This window comes from Lemur catta, chromosome 14 (genome assembly GCF_020740605.2).
Source record: "Lemur catta isolate mLemCat1 chromosome 14, mLemCat1.pri, whole genome shotgun sequence".
NCBI lineage: Eukaryota > Metazoa > Chordata > Mammalia > Primates > Lemuridae > Lemur > Lemur catta.
The window spans coordinates 10151316-10168093 of record NC_059141.1 but is presented as its reverse complement, the minus strand read 5'-3'; the positions used below and the strand labels follow the sequence as shown (position 1 = coordinate 10168093).

At 36.4% G+C, this 16778-nt stretch overlaps 1 protein-coding gene across 2 annotated transcripts in view; it reads right to left on the bottom strand.

Moving 5' to 3' along the window:
• The window catches only part of CACUL1 (CDK2 associated cullin domain 1), a 66802-nt gene that overhangs the window by 38248 nt on the left and 11776 nt on the right, over positions 1–16778 (bottom strand). For both annotated transcript variants that reach the window (XR_006739086.1, XM_045567747.1), the window contains exons 2-3: positions 5655–5781; positions 4605–4707 (exon numbers count right to left, since the gene is read on the bottom strand). Coding sequence is in view for 1 of the 2 variants with exons in the window: in XM_045567747.1 (XP_045423703.1) it covers positions 4605–4707; positions 5655–5781 (230 nt within the window). In the remaining variant the exon portion in view is untranslated. The remainder of the gene's footprint in view (positions 1–4604; positions 4708–5654; positions 5782–16778) is intronic.

Genomic DNA, 16778 nt, shown 5'->3' with positions numbered 1-16778 from the left:
GATCAAATTTTACTACCACATGAGTTTTGGCAACAAATTTATTTTAAAACTTCCCATTTTCAAAGCATTCTTTGGATTTTGGAGTTACAGATACAGGACTGAAGACCTGCAATTCACCTAGTCTACCACAATCATCATTTCCCCATATCTCATTCTTTCCTACTCCAATCCATTCTCTTACCACATTGATCTTCCAAGATGCAGTTTCTGGCATTTAATGGCTTCTACAAATTCAACTCCAATCTGCCTTTTTCAGCCTTATCTCCTCCCAATCTCCTGGAATACCTTACGATCTATCTTCATAGATATTCTATATTCATAGAATACTCATTACCGAGTACATCCCAAACCTCTCCAAAGTGCAGCCTTTGCTCATGAAGTTCTCTCAGCCCAAACACCTGCTCTCCCAACACCTACCCATTCTTCATGACATACCATTGCCAATGCTGCCTTCCTCTTTATTCTACCTGACTATGATAATTTCACCTTTTCTCTGACACAGCACGTTCCTTATTCTGCTTTGTACCATAGTGCCCTGAATATTTCTTATGCTTTCAATAGTCCACTAGCAGAGACGGTCATTTAATCCTTTTTGGGCTTCATTTGTTACTCTTCTTCTAATTTCTTGAGATAAAATGTTAAAGCCATTGATTTTCAGACTTTATTATTTTCTAACATATGCATTTTAGGGCTTTACATTTCCCCCAAAAGACTCTGGCTTAATCCCACAAGGCCCGATATGTAGTGTTAACACTACGTATCAGTTCAAAACATGTGCTTATTTCCACTATAATTTCTGTTCTCACACATGGGTTTTTGAATGTATATTTTTATTATACATTTTCAATCATATAGAGATTTTTTTAGTTGCCTTTTTGCTAATGATTTCTAATTTTAATTCTGTTGTAAGTCAGAGAACATACTCTGTATGATTTAAATTTTCTAAAATATGTTAGGACTTACTTTATGAGCAACATAGTCATTTTCATAAATGATCTGGGTTGACTTGAACAGAATATGTATTCTGCAATTAATGCATGCAGAGCTCTAATTAAGTAAGTTTATTTATCATGTTGTTCAAATCTTCTAGATTCCTGTTTTTTGTTGGTTTTGTCTACTTAGTTACCAAGAAAAATGTATTAGCTTCTCACCATGACTGTGAATTTATGTTTCTCCTTTTGGGTCTGTTAATTTCTGTGGCTATGTTATTAGGTGTATACAAATTTAGAATTGTTATCTTCCTAATAATTGAACCCTCTGTCATAATAAAAAGTTCTCTTTACATTCAATAATATCTCTTGCTCTGAACCTACTTTTCAGGATATCAGTGCAGCTGTATCACCTTTCTTTCGGCTAATGTTTATATGGTATAATTGTTTCCATCATTTGCTTTCAGTTTTTCTGTATCCTTGTATTTTAGATGTGCCTTTTGTCAGCAATATTTAGTAAGGTTGTCAAACTTCATCCAGCTGGGACTACAGGTGTGCGCCACCCTGCCTGGCTAATTTTTCTCTATATATTTTTAGCTGTCCATATAATTTCTTTCTATTTTTAGTAGAGACGGGGTCTCGCTCTTGCTCAGGCTGGTCTCGAACTCCTGAGCTCAAACATTCCGCCTGCCTCGGCCTCCCAGAGTGCTAGGATTACAGGCGTGAGCCACTGCACCCGGCCAGGAAAAACTTTTCGAAGTTACTGAAGTGGTAGAAAAGTCATTATTCTGAAAATGAAAGAAATGTGTGTTGTTTTTTTTTTTAAAGAGGCAGCAAGTTAGATTATACTGTCATATAAAAATATTTACATTCAACACATTAATCTTTTAAAATCTCCAAAAACAGTATTCTCTAGATTTTTTAGTAAATATCAAAAATAACTGGGGTGTATGGAACATTATTTCATATACTCTTCAGTCTCCCCAATAGGATTATGCCTTTGGATAGAGATAAGTCACTCTGACATATAAACTTACAAACCCACAGCTATTTTAAGATGCCCTTGACAGACAGAGGATGATGCCTCGTAGGTCTAACTCATTGATTTATCAACTCCAACACTCAATTTCTGATTATATGCCAGATGCAACTCATCCCACACTTTTGCTTTGGCTCCTAACAACAATATTTCATTATGAAAACCAGAGCTACAAACAAAATGCTCCACCCAAATAAAACGTCTCTGGCTCCTGAGGCCTGGTATATACTCTTATTTTGTCCCCCACGAAAACTGCCTTATGATCTCTATAAAATAAGAGATTATACCAGGCCACATACTTATGATACTAAATTAATTAATAAAATGCCTATGTGTCTAATGAACATAAAGATTAGTGGTCTTTTTATGCTAATAAAAAAACTATGAAGCTAATCATGCTACTCTTTTCATTGGTTTAGGTCATAGTTACTGAGCATTCATTCAACAAACATTTGCTGAGTTGTAATTGTGCCAGACACTAAGGATAAAAAAACAAACAAGACAGAGTCCCTGCCCTCAAGGGAGGGCCTATGAAGCATTAATAGTTAGACGTGCAAGCAGAAACAATAACACAATCATTTCCCTAATAGATTTGTTACTGCCAAGATGCAATGGGTCCACAGAAGAAGAAATGCCAATAGTCTATTCTGTCCTGTTTTGTTCTGAGGGGAGTGCAGATGTTCCAGGAAGGCTTTACACAGACAAGCACAAATGAGTTTAAGCCTGAGAAAAGAATGAAGAAGGATTTGCTAGGCAAGAAGCAGAAGAAAAAAATATCTTACAACTTAGTGTAAAGGATAAATCTACTTCATTTTAATGTGGAGAAAATTTACAAGATGACACTGGCATGTTTGATCAAGAGGCACACATACAACTATTGAGTGGCAGAGTAAGAACAGAACCCCAGTCCCCAGGGCTTTAACCATTCCACCCTGCTATTTAATAATGTGTTACAAACTTTATAATCCTATAAAAAGGATTATTTTGAAGCAAGATTTTTTATACGACTATATTGCTGAACTGAAACTGAGACATGTATTGATTCTACAAATAAACTAAATTCCCTGGTTTTACATACTATCCCTTTTAAAAATACTAACATCAGAAAAGATATCACCCTTTATCTATGTTTTAATCTTTAATAAGAATCGTTCCTATATTAATATAAAGCTGAAAATTAGTTTCCTAATAGACTATATTAGCAGTGAGAGAAACAGACACTCTGATATATTCATAACTGGTAGGAGTACAACTTGAAACTTTTGTGAACCACAATATGGACTTAGGAAATGACATTACTTACAAGACTGATTATTCACTATAGCATTGTTTGTTAGTAATTGCCAAAGACAGGAAGCAACCTAAATATTCATCAATCAAAAACTGGTTAAATAAATTAAGGCACACATCAATAAAGTAAGGCTGAGCAACCAGTTGAAATGAGCATTTTAGTAGAATACTTGCAAGATGTTGGTGACCTTGACTAGGATACCAGCAAGTGAAGAGAAGTGCATGAAGTCCAGAGAGAGACCAGAGTAAACAGGATTTGGCAATAAACTGGATTCAGATGAGAATTCAGGGAAAGAGTGGCATCAAGAATTAGAAAGCAAATCATTCAAAGCTATAATGCACAGACCTTGGGTTTCATCTATAGTTTATATACAATGCCTAGGCACTAAATATATTTTTTAATGAACAAAGATTTTGTATTTAGTGGAAAAAAACAAAACAATTTACACAAACAGGAAAAATATATATTTGACTATGATAAAACACAGCCTTAGCTATAGTTTAAAAAAAAAAAAAAAGGAAAAATAAAGAAGCTACTTAGGACAACTGTTTAGGCGGAAAAAAAAAAAAAAAAACACTAAGATACCTCAGACCTCAAAGTATATGAGGAACAATATCTGAGCCAAAAGCACACCCCAGCACTTGCTAGAAACAGTAGTTATTTAATATTGCAAAATGCTGGACCATTTCTTAATAGTGGTATATAGATCTATTGCTGAGCGATCTTTCTAGGCATTACGTTAGTTCTACACCAAAACTAAACTGGGATCTGGCCCTGACATAAAGATAGGACCTGACCTTCAAGGACTGGAAGCTTTACTGAGGCAGGGAGGGACAGCAAATTAGGGGATCAAGCCAAGTGCTCCCTCTTAGAATATTTTCTGCAACCTGACCCAGATTTTAGAGTTGGGGTGATGCCCATCTATAGGAGGTTTATCAATAAAGTATTGACTTCAGTTGTTCATATTGGCAAGTATTAGGTAAACCACTCTTCAAAGATAATACAAGTTACCAAAAAATACACACATATTTTTATATTATAAAAGTCACCAAATATGAAAAGTTAACAGTGAAAAATAAGGTTTTAAATAAAAGAAATGTTGACATAGTAATAAATGGAATCAGATAAGGTCTGAAATATACTCAATCTAAAAATTTCCACAATTTATGTCAAAATTTTCAAACTAATAATCTATTCCAAAAATTAGATGATTTGGTCAACATTCATCTAGAAAATGTTTATAAATTTGTATCATAATCAAATTAACAGGCTTCCAAATGTATTTTAGGCTAATTCCAATCAGAAAAACTCAAGGGAGCAAAAATCAATACAATCAGTTCTTTACCTGCAGCTCCTTCGAGACTCTCTCTAAGTGATTTGTTATCTTTTTAATCAGATCACTGTACATCTGTTCCGAGTGCTGCTGACATACACATTTATACACACAACTGTTAAAAAAAAAAAAAACTAAGTTAATGATGAAGCACTTAACCCAACCTAAGGTTAAAGCACACTTTCAATATACAGCCACTGATCAAATAATTAATTCAGATCTCAAAACAGTGAAATTCAGATCTAAAAAAAGTGACCAATCACAGTTTTTAAATAAAAATTTGCCCTCCCCCAATCAGTGTTGAGATAGAAAAGATAGTACCACCAGCTGCAAATAATCTCTTTGGAGTAGTCTATTACAAATTTAACCAGTACTAGATAATCTAACATTGGGTGATAAGCTAAGGTCTGAATATGATAACTACTTATAAATCAGGTTCTCTCTTGCTCTCTTTCCTTTAAATGAATGTCAAAATAAGGAAGAGTGATAATCAGTAAAGAGAAAGTTTCCAACTCAGAAAAATGTTTGCAATACAACCCTTTGTACATCAGGTATGTGGAACAGCACAGTTGTCACTTCCTCCTCCTGGCACTGTGCTGATCTCATATCCCACCCCAGTTCCTAATTTGCTGCTTGTATTTACCAGGAGCTGGGAAACAAAATAATCAAAGAGAGTTAGAACTGTATGTCAATAAACATCAACAGATTAAACTAGGGTCTCCCTGCGAGACTGAAAACACATATTTTTACACCAGATACTTCAGTCATTCTTGCTTTTTACACTGACCTCCAGTTTCTGCATTATGTATGGCAGAGGTGGCAGGCTGAGGTAGGAGGAAGTCTAACAGAGTGTGGTTTCAAATCCATTTTGACTTAAAAACCACTTCTGGATCAAAAAGTATAAATCAAATCTCCAATCAGTAAGTGTGGAATATATACTTACAGAGCCTCACCTTATGTATTATATATTAATTACATGCTTTCATGCTGTGTAAGTTCAAGTTACCCTAAAACTCAATATATATACCCTTTCAAACCCAGGCAAATTAAATCTTGACTTACCTGTATATCTGTTCATAGGAAATGGGGATATAGTCACCAGGACTCTGGGTTAAAAGTTGATCTATGGCACCGTCCAATTTTGGCCAGTATGTGCTCTTATAATCTTCAATAGTTATAACATTCATTACTAAAAGTAAAAGGTAAAATAAATTACTATGTGCTACATGCAAAGGAAACACAAATCATAGCAATTTTGCTCTTTTAAATTCCTTTCACTTACACTTCTGATTTAACATTGACACTCCAACACCTAACATCATTTCAATATAAAAAAAAAAAAAAGGCAACCTGGTTAGGGATTTTAAGCAGCCATGAGTTTAAAAGGAATTGCTATGAATCCGTCCATCTTTAAAAATAACAAAACAAGCAATCTTCATTGGTTTCCTTCTTGGTTTTCTGTAAGTTTCTGTCATCAGTGGATCAATCTCAAACATGCTCTGACCTTCAAACGTACACTGTCAATTATGTGACAAAGTGGCTTATTAGTGAGCCACAATAATGTTCTGGGAAACTGTGGACACTGACCATCACGCTTTATAGACATCCCTGGGAAACTCACCTAAGGATAGGACTACGGGGATTAAGATCCAAATGCTATAGTCACAAAAGAGGTTGATAGAAAATTTGCTGAGTTTATGGTACCACCAGTACTTCTCAGACATTACTATAGCTCTAACTCAGGCTCTTACTATCTCTTAAACTGGGTAAGCCCAACAGAAAAAAGTCAATAAACTGGAGCCTTACGCTGAAGGCTTTCTTCATTCCTACTGACAGGCCCTACTCCCTCACTCTAAGTTTTACAAACCATTTATAACGGCTGGTCCTAATAACTCTGAAAACCAGGGGAGCCAGCTGCTTCACAGCAATGAAATGCTAATGTTAACTAGCTACCCAAATAACCTACCAGTATCTGTGTCTTATGAACCACAGTTAGCCCTGGAGATAGGAGCTAACAACTTCTAGATCAGGTTTTTACTGTTTATTTTACACCAGAAACTGGGAAGCAGAGCAGTTAAGTGACTTCCCCAAGGCCACACAGCTAATGACTGGCAGAGGTCCCAGGTAAAGCAAAGCCTTTCCAGGCATCTTTCTATCACATTCCTGATTTCCAAACCTAGTCATTCAGGCTCAAGATTTTTTTCTATCTCAGTACCACCTATACCATTTTTATTCAATATTTTCTTTAAATTAATTCACTTTTGTTTTTACTTAAATTTATTTTAATGGACACTTAAGGAATAAACTACTGAGAAACACGCATACAACATGGCATAACCGTAAATGAATTTTGCTAAGTGAAAGCAGCCAGACCCAAAGGGCTATACTGCAAGAGTCCCACTTACATGACACTAACAAAGAAAAATCTGTAGGGAGGAAAACAGATCAGTGGTTACCAGGGGGCTGGAAGGTAGGGACAAACCTTACCTATGTAGGGGGAGCACAGGAGAATTTTTAGGGCAATGAACTGTTATATACGAACTGTGGTAGTGGATACAATCACTCCATGCATTTGTCAAAACCAACAGAACTATACACCACAAAGTGAATTTACCGTATGTAAATTTTTTTTAAAAAAAATCAACTAGGCTGTAGTGGTAAAGATGGAATGCAAATTGTGACAAATGACCTAATTCACAAATGAATCACATAACCGACACTGGAGGGAAGGGTAAGGAGAGGAGTGTTTTCACTAGATGTACGACTAAAGACAAAAAGCATGGTACATGCTCACACACGTGCTCGGACATGAAAACAACCCACAGGCACACACACACCACACACAGCCAGATTACCTAGGGTCTTATGGGCCACTGTAAAGACTCTGACTTCTACTCTGAGTAAGATGAGGGTCTCTGGAGGGTTTTGAGCAGAGTGATGTGACCTCACTTAGGTTTTATATGGATCATTCCCGCAGCTGTGTTGAGAGTAAACTAAGTTAGGAGGCTGTGAGGGGATCGGGAGGGAGACGGGTTGGGCCAGGTGGTGGCACTAAGGATAATAAGGAGAGGTCAGATTCTGAATATATTTTAAAGGCAGAGCCAATGATATTTGCTGATGGACTGGATGTGACACATGAGAGAAAGGTCAAGGATGATTCCAAAGTTTTTGGCCTGAGCACCAAAGGATGAAGCTGTTGTTTAGTAAGATGAGGAGGACTGCAGGAAAAACTTAGCTTGTCTGGGAGTGTAGCAGATACTGTTGGTGCCCCACCCATTTACCCCGTCCACACCTAGGACTACTTGTCTCAGGGTTCTGTCTGGCTGCCAGAGCTTGCTCGACCTGCAGGAGAGGCAGGCCGGAAGTTCTGGAGAATTAACATCCCCAGAGCTGCCTTCAACCAATGACTGAGGATTCGGTGTCCCTCTGCCTTTGCTGAGATAGCTCTAAGCCACATGTGCTACACTGACTCCCAGAGTTCCCCACAGGGATTAAGCTCTAGCTGCCCACAGTAGTGACTGACTTAACCAACTTCCTTACCTCCCTTGTCTCCCCCTTCCCCAACTTCCCTATAGCTGCTTCCCAGGGTCACTCTCTTGCACTGAAAAACTACTTGCACTTTCAAAAAATAAGACGAATCTATCAAAAATAGAAAAGCTGTGTCACTTGCCATTAAACAGAAGACAACATAGAAATAAATGCAGTGTTCTTAAATTCTAGCTAGGTCCTAAAAGGTTCTGAGCCTGAAGTTTGCTTTCCCTGTTAAAAAGGAAGATTGGCAGATGTCGAAAGGTGTTACACACTAGTTCCAAAATACTATCTTTCTGCTTATGTAATCAGGATTCAAAGAAAACAGAGAAAGAAATTACATTCTCACTGTGTGATTCTGAGTTACTGAATCCCTTATCAGTGTACCACCTAAACCACATCATATACCTGCTCTATACCAAAAGTTGAGACTTGAAAAAGGTAAGTGATGTGCTCCCAAAGAAAACTGCAAGCAGGAAAGCCAATAATTCACATACCAATCCCAAGGGCTTCTCCACTGCTTAGTTCAATAAACATCCCCCATGGCTCCAGCTGGGAGCACTCCTACTGCTCAAGCACAGGCTTCACACTTTAGCAAATCAAATCAATGACTGGCAGGAGGAGGAAAAGGAAACTAAAATGTAAAGTCCTACAGTTTAAAGTACAGACAGAGATTCACTACAGAAGCAGTGATTGCTGATGCCTCTCGGGTATCTTTCTTTCATGTGGCATTTCTTTTTGAATACTCTGCTTTTAAATATCTTTGAAAAGAGACTTAAAAAGCAAACTGAAAAAGGCATGAGTCACAGTAGAAAATCTTAAAGCCTATTTCCACATACAAAAAAAGCTGAATCTATTTCCACATGTGTATTATATATAATATACATCTATTTCCACATATATTTTACTTGAACAATAAACAGGAAGCCAATTCAGTTGACCTTACATACTAGCTAACAAAACTTTCTTCTCAGGAGACCAGCCAATCTTACCACAGTGGCAAGAGAATAACAGAACACAGACAAGCATCTGCAGAACTAGAGACAGGCTGAAGTTGGTACACCCTAGTTGGTACACACTCTTAGCCAAGATTAGGACAGTTCTTCATAACGATGTGCAGTCAATACTTAAAAAGACAGTCCAGTAAACTTAACCGGATATTTGCTATTTACTTCCTTATCTCAATCCAATCCCTGGTTAAAAAAACAAAAACCATTAGCTTTTTCTTCAGTTTAACATTTGACACATACAGCCTCAGTGTGTGAGTGTGTGCATGTGTACAGTCTTGGACTTTAAAACTAGATCCTCCTGTCAGAGAAATGTACTCACTTTCAACTTTGCCCATAGAAAAGTTTAGACTGACCAAAAGAAACAGTAGCCAAAATTCATACTATATGTAGAAAATAGCTATTTTACTAATTTTAAAAGATTACATGGAGTGCTACAAGATGGAGCACCATGAAGTAATCTTAGGTGACCTGCAAGGCTGCATAATTTAGACAATATTTTTCAACTTTTTGCTTCTTGATTTTAGTAGTTCAGTATTAAGTATACATTAGAAAATAGATACGCAAATGGAAGAAATAAAAACCACTCATAATTCCACTACTAATATATTGGTGCACAGTGCCAGTCTTTTCTCAATGTACATTTTATATGATTAAAGAGTATATACAGAGCAGAACTAAAGAATCCCTTGAATTCTACTCTTTAGGTAGTTAACTAAATTCCTCTTCTGTTTATAATGTGCAATATCAGCAAATAAGAGCAAAAATTAAAGCATGAAATCTAAACAAAATTAAATTACTATTAAATTATTACATTTCATTTAGGTTAGATTTTTCAGCTTGAAAATAACAGAGTACTTTTTAAATTGTTTAAAGAAGGCACCACAAACTCAAATGCCTACAAAGGCCAAATCAGTAACATAAATGAGTGAAGCAGGCCTAGTATAAGGATAAAAAAGGAGTGGTGAGAGCTTCAGTGAATTGCAGAATGCACAGACCCTCTAAAGACATTCAAGTTCAAATAATTTTAAAACATTTAGATAAGCTTCAAAACATCACGCCACAAGGTTTAAACCTAGAAACACACATTTATAAGATAACAAGCTTATACAGCCTAAATCCTACTGAGAAAGTAGTTTAACTGCCAGGTGCAGTAGCTCATGCCTGCAATCCTGGCACTCTGGGAGGCCAAGGCGGGGGAATGACTTCGGGCCAGGAGTTCAAGAAAAGCCTGAGCAAGAGCAAGACCCCATATCTACTAAAAATAGAAAAAAATCAGCCAGGCGTGGTGGCACACGCCTGTAGTCCCAGCTACTCAGGAAGCTGAGGCAGGAGGATCACTTGAGCCCAGGAGTTGGAGGTTGCAGCGAGCTATGATGATGCTACTGCACTCTAGCACGAGCGACAGAGTGAGACTCTGCCTAAGAAAAGAAAAGAAAAGAAAAGAAAAGAAAAGAAAAGAAAAGAAAAGAAAAGAAAAGAAAAGAAAAGAAAAGAAAAGAAAAAGAAAGTAGTTTAACTGACCTCTACTAACATAATATGAAACAAAGTCTGAAACACATGGAATAGAAGGAATCTTAGGTTCAAGAAATACAAGAAATATTATCAGGTTGCAAATAAATAGGAAATCATTAGAGATTATAATTCATAACAGGCAGGAATAAATATGTTCAATCTCATACTTTTTTTAATCCAAATAACATCAAAACTTGACATATTATTTGTTTGTTGTCTATCACCCTCAAACTAGATATATAAGCCCCACAAAGAAGGAATTCACTGCTAGAGTCCCAACTCTAAATAGTGCATTACACATGGTGGGTACTCAATAAAATCGGTAAAGTGAATTAACTTAATAAGTCAAAATAAATGCTTAATAGTAAACTAGTCCAAGGCACACTACCTACTGGTTGTTTTGGAATCAAAGCTTAAATTATATTTGATATAATTTAACACAGGCTAAAGCAAATCAGGTTAGCCATACTAGATAATACTTTTGAGTTCTGTTGTTGTTGTTATTTCTTTGTTTTGTAAGGGAAGAAGAAATTCAGAAATCATAGCAGGCACTATTAATTTATTCTTGGTCTGCTACAAAGACTGATCATTAACCTTTATCAGTGGTTCTCAAAGTGTGAGATCCAGAGCAGCATCAGCATCACCTGGAAACTTGCTGCAAATATAAACAAACTTTAAGACCCCAACTCAGATCTGCTGAATCAGAAATTCTCAGGGTGAATGGAACCCAGGAAGCTGTTTAACGGGCCCTCCATATAATTCTTATGCCAGCTAAAGTTTGAAAACCACCACCTGAGGCTACTACTTCAGCAGCTCAGGACAGTCAGGGATCACTTAGGTGGTAGGTGGTCAGTCCTCTTTTCTCAGTTGCTAACACATGCTTTGTCTGTTCTCAACAAGTTGAATTGGAGGGTCAAATAAAGGTGTGAATATAGAAAAGAAAATGTTAAAAGGGCAGTTAAGCATCTGTTTTCCTACCAGAGACTCACTAAAATTCTACTCTTCCATATCCCTTCTCCCTACCAAAAAAGCAACCTTCATTTAGAATTAACTTTAAGAATACAGCAATGGCAATTATAAAACAAATAAGACAAATTAAATAGGCTAAATTATGTCTAAAATATAATGACTTTTTAGATTAACCATAATTAATTATAACTAGATAATCAAACAGAATGGATGAGGAGAAAAGAGCTCTGGGTTACCTACTTAAATCTAGCTAGTGTATGTTATCTAAAAGAAAAAATATGACTTCTTGTTACCACAGTGTGCCCATCTATGAATAATCTAGTAAATCTGATTAAATGTTCTGACAGAATCTTCTGCTCCCTGCTGTGCAAGGGATGACTGAACTCTTTCAAGTACTGGACAGGGAGAATCTGAGGGCCAAGAATAAAATCTGAGGAACACGAAAGAAGAAGCCCTTGGGAATAAAGAAATGGTCACAGTAGAAGAAGAGAATCTGAATCAGAACAAAATACTGTATTCTAACAAATAAATGGGCAGGTGTTAATCTTTGTTTTAAAAAAAGAAAATCCCAGCTAATATTTTCTCAAAAAGAAAATACAATAACTTGATACTATCAAAGGAGACAGTGATAATTACTTGCTCCTAAGAGAACTGGCCAGTTTGGGTCAATGATGGACTACATATACTGCATATATGATAGTGGTCCCATAAGATTATAATGGAGCTGAAAACTTCCTATTGCCTAGTGACATGGTAGGAGGCATTGTAACATTGTAGCCATTCTAAGTGTATCAGAACACTATGTGTTTGTGGTGATGCTGGTGTAAACATACAGTGTTACCAGTCATACAATCATGTATAGTGCATAATACTTAATAATGATAAGAAATGACTTACATTACTGGGTTATGTGTTTACTCTATTAACTTTTTATCTTATTTATTTTAGAGAGTATTTATTTATTTTAGAGTGTACTTCTTCTACTTATTTTTATAAAAATTTAACTGTACCTGCCTCAAGCAGGTCCTTTAGGAGGTACTGCAGAAAAAGGAATTGTTATCATAAGAGATGACAGCTTCATGCATGTTATTACAACTCTAAAGACCTTCCAGTGGGACAAGACGTAGAGGTAGAAAACAGTGATACTGATGAATGATCCTGACCCTGTGCAGGCCTAGGCTAATGTGTGTTTGTGTCTTCATTTTTAACAAAAAGTTTAAAAAGTAAAAAAAAATTAACAGAAAACATTTATAGACTAAGGATATAAAGAAAATATCTTTGTACAGCTGTACAATGTGTTTGTGTTTTAAGCTAAGTGTTATTACAAAAAAAGTCTAAAAGTTTTTAAAAATTCAAAAGTTTAGAAAATAAAAAAGTTACAGTATACTAAGGTTAATTTATCATTGAAGAAAGAAAAAATTTATAAATTTAGTGTAGCCTAAGAGTACGGTGTTTATAAAGATTACAGTAATGTCCCAGGACTTAAGACATTCACTCACCACTCACTCACTGACTCACCCAAAGCAACTTCCAGTCCTGAAGCTCCATTTATGGTAAGTACCCTAGATAAGTGTACCTTTTTTTATCTTCTATATCATATTTTTACTGTACCTTTTCTATGTTTAGATATATTTAGATACACAAATACTTACCACAGTATTACAAGTATTACAAATATGCAGTACAGTAAAATGATGTACAGGTTTGTAGCCTAGGAGCAACAGGCTATACTACACAACCTAAATGTGTAGTAGGCTATACCATCTAAGTTGTGTAAGTGTACTCTAAAATGTACATATGACTACAAAATTACCTAATGACACATTTCTCAGAACATATCCCCATCCTTAAGCAAAGCATTACACATCTTTTTTTTTTATTATTAGGAGAAGAAAAAAACCTGTACCACCTACTCAGTTATCTTTTGATTTGCCAATAGAAGAGGGCAGCAAATATTAAGTCCTTAATGAAGCAACAATTTCTAAGATAGGTTAAAAGCTTTTTAAAAGTTGCGTGCTTTAGGTGTTTGGGGCATTTCTCAGTTTTAGGGTTTATGGTTTGCATAATTCAATTTAAGCACAATAGGCAATTTAAAAGTCATTCTTCATAATATCGTTACATTATGTAAACATTTACCTGAAGGTAAAGTTACATTCATGTAAACAAATAACCAGATAACACTGATCTCTTATTTTCATTTATAAAAGTCCTCATTAACACATTCTTTAAGGCTTCTGTGTCCCCTATCCCCCAACAAGAAAACATTTTGGTCCAGATAAGGCTTGTAACATACCAACTACATGAAACTGTGTAACCTGCTTTTCCTTGCTTCAAATGAAGTGCCTCTTCCCCCAAAGCACTGTAAAACGTGTATAGGTAATACATTGTTACTGCTTTACAGCTTAAAAACCCACACATTTTTCAACTTCAGAATGTAATGAAATAACTTTTTTTTTCTTAAAATAGTAGTGATGAAGAAACTTCTACTATTATCATCACTACTATCTTAAAAAAAATCAAAACCTGCCTGCAGTGGCCTACCAGCAAGATTGAGATCTACTGCACAGCACTGTTTTACAATTACAACATCACACTTGCACCTGTGACACAGTCCCTAAAATGAGCATGTTATGAGATACATACATATATGAAAAGGTCAAGGGGCCGGGCGTGGTGGCTCATGCCTGTAATTCTAGCACTCTGGGAGGCCGAGACGGGAGGATCGTTTGAGCTCAGGAGTTCCACACCAGCCTGAGCAAGAGCGAGACCCCGTCTCTACTAAAAAATATATAGGAAGAAATTAGCTGGACAACTAAAAATACATATAGAAAAAATTAGCTGGGCATGGTGGTGCATGCCTGTAGTCCCAGCTCCTCCGGAGGCTGAGACAGAAGGATTGCTTGAGCCCAGGAATTTGAGGTTGCTGTAAGCTAGGCTGACGCCACGGCACTCTAGCCTGGGCAACAGAGTAAGACTCTGTCTCAAAAACAAAAAAGAAAGAAAGAAAAAAGAAAAGGTCAAGGGCTATCAAGACATCCATATGGCTCCAACTCCACCTAATCCAAAATCTCACAAAATTCAAGTATTCAAAATTCAAAATAGAAAGTATTTGGTCCACAGAGATTACATAGGTGTAAACCATGCTAACTGCCGGTCTGACATACTTTTGAAATTCTGTGGTATCTTCCAAGATTTAAACAAGTCAATCTCTCCTTGGCATTAAGACCAGGAAAGTTTGAACCTTGAAGTAGTAGCATAAGGCAGATACTGAAATGAATATCAATATTAAGAAAACTAATCTTGCCCTGCAAGACCCTGAGAAATTTAGGAATCAGGGCAGGATACGATGAATGTGGGTTTCAGGGAGAGTTGGAAATGGGTGGGAGGTAGCAGGTGGGGTAGAGATTAGTTGCAAAAATCTGCAGACTAAACAATAAAAAGAAAAGAGAAGGGTTATTCTGCAGAGAAACTGAGACTTCGATACACAGGGGCAGGGGTGAGCGGTTTAAAGCATAAAAGTGGTGGATTAAGTAAAAGTCAAAATAAGAAAAAAGAAATGCTCAAACATTTACCTCTGCTCCTTCTCTAGAATGCCATCAGTCAGGAAAAATGCACTTTACTTCCTTCTCCACCTATCTACTCTACCATTCTCTCAGAATGGAAAATCCTTCCCTAGAGAAACTGAACAGTCCCAGAGAAAAGGCATCCACGTACTAATATTTGGCAGTTCCTCAACAAAATTGCAGCTCTGCATCCAATCAGCCTAAAGTGATGCCCAACACTTAAACTTGGCAAGGTCCCACATAAACACAGAAATAGCAATTAGCCTTTTTTACCTTTAAATAGGAATAGACAGCTAAGGATCACCAAAGATTTACAGAAAGTTTCAGACAAGAGAGATAAAAACAAACAAAATTTGAAAAGCTAAAAACAAAGATAATTCAGAGAATAGAAGAAAATTTTTTTCAAAACTATAATTATCATCCTCAGAGAGATACAATAAAAATTAAAAATGCTGGCGGGCACAGTGGCTCATGCTGGTAATCCTAGCACTTTGGGAGGCTGAGGTGGGAGGATTGCTTAAGGCCAGCAGTTTGAGACCAGCCTGAGCAAGAATGAGACCCTAGTTCTACAAAAAATAGAAAAATTAGCCCGGCATGGTGACACATGCTTGTAGTCTCAGCTACTAGGGAGGCTGAGGCAGGAAGATCCCTTGAGCCCAAGAGTTTGAGGTTGCAGTGAGCTATGATGATGTCACCACACTCTAACCCAAGCAACAGAGCGAGACCCTGCATCAAAAAAATAAATAAAAACTAAAAAATGCTGTCATGAAAAAGAAGCAATCTAAATGCTCTCAAAGTTAAAAATATAGCCATGTTAAAAATCCAACATCAAGGAACTCTCCCAGAGCATTAAGGGAAAAGGAATATAGCAAAATATAGTTAACAGACTTAGAAAATCAAAACAGAAAATTCAACATTTGACTACCAATAATTCCAAAGAAAGAGAATAGAGAAAAGGTAAAGGAAGAGAAACACTGACACATTAATATAAGAAAACATCCCAGGAATTTTCTCAGGGGGAAAAAATGTCACACACAAAAGAACAAGAATTAAAATGGCACCTGACTTCTCCATTGTAACATGTAAGCTTAAAATTAATGAAGCAACATTTTAAAAATTCCAGGGAAAAATTATCTTAAGAATTCTATACCCAAACTATCGACCAAGTGTGAAAGCAGCCATTTTTAGACTGGAAACTATCCACACATTCTTTCTCAGGAAGCCACTAGAAGATATGTTCTACACGTGTGCGTGTGCACACACACACACACACACACACACACGAATTCACCAATAAAAAGGAAGACATAAAGAAGCAATCATTCCAACTATCTGGGAAATCTATGAGTGGCAACTATGCACTGGCCCTAAGGAATAAACAGGAACAAGGACTAACAGCTTCACAGGCATTCAAAAACAAAAAACAAAAAGACCTTCAGCATTTCAAAAACACCAGTGACAGTTATTTGGTCAATCTAGTGAAGTTGTTAAAAAGTTTTAAGATTAAGTTCAACAAAAATTACGCAAGCACAAACAATGCAATAACAAAGTACTATGGGAAAGAAAATGTAATCTTGAGTACACTTTTGGCCCTTCAGTGAATA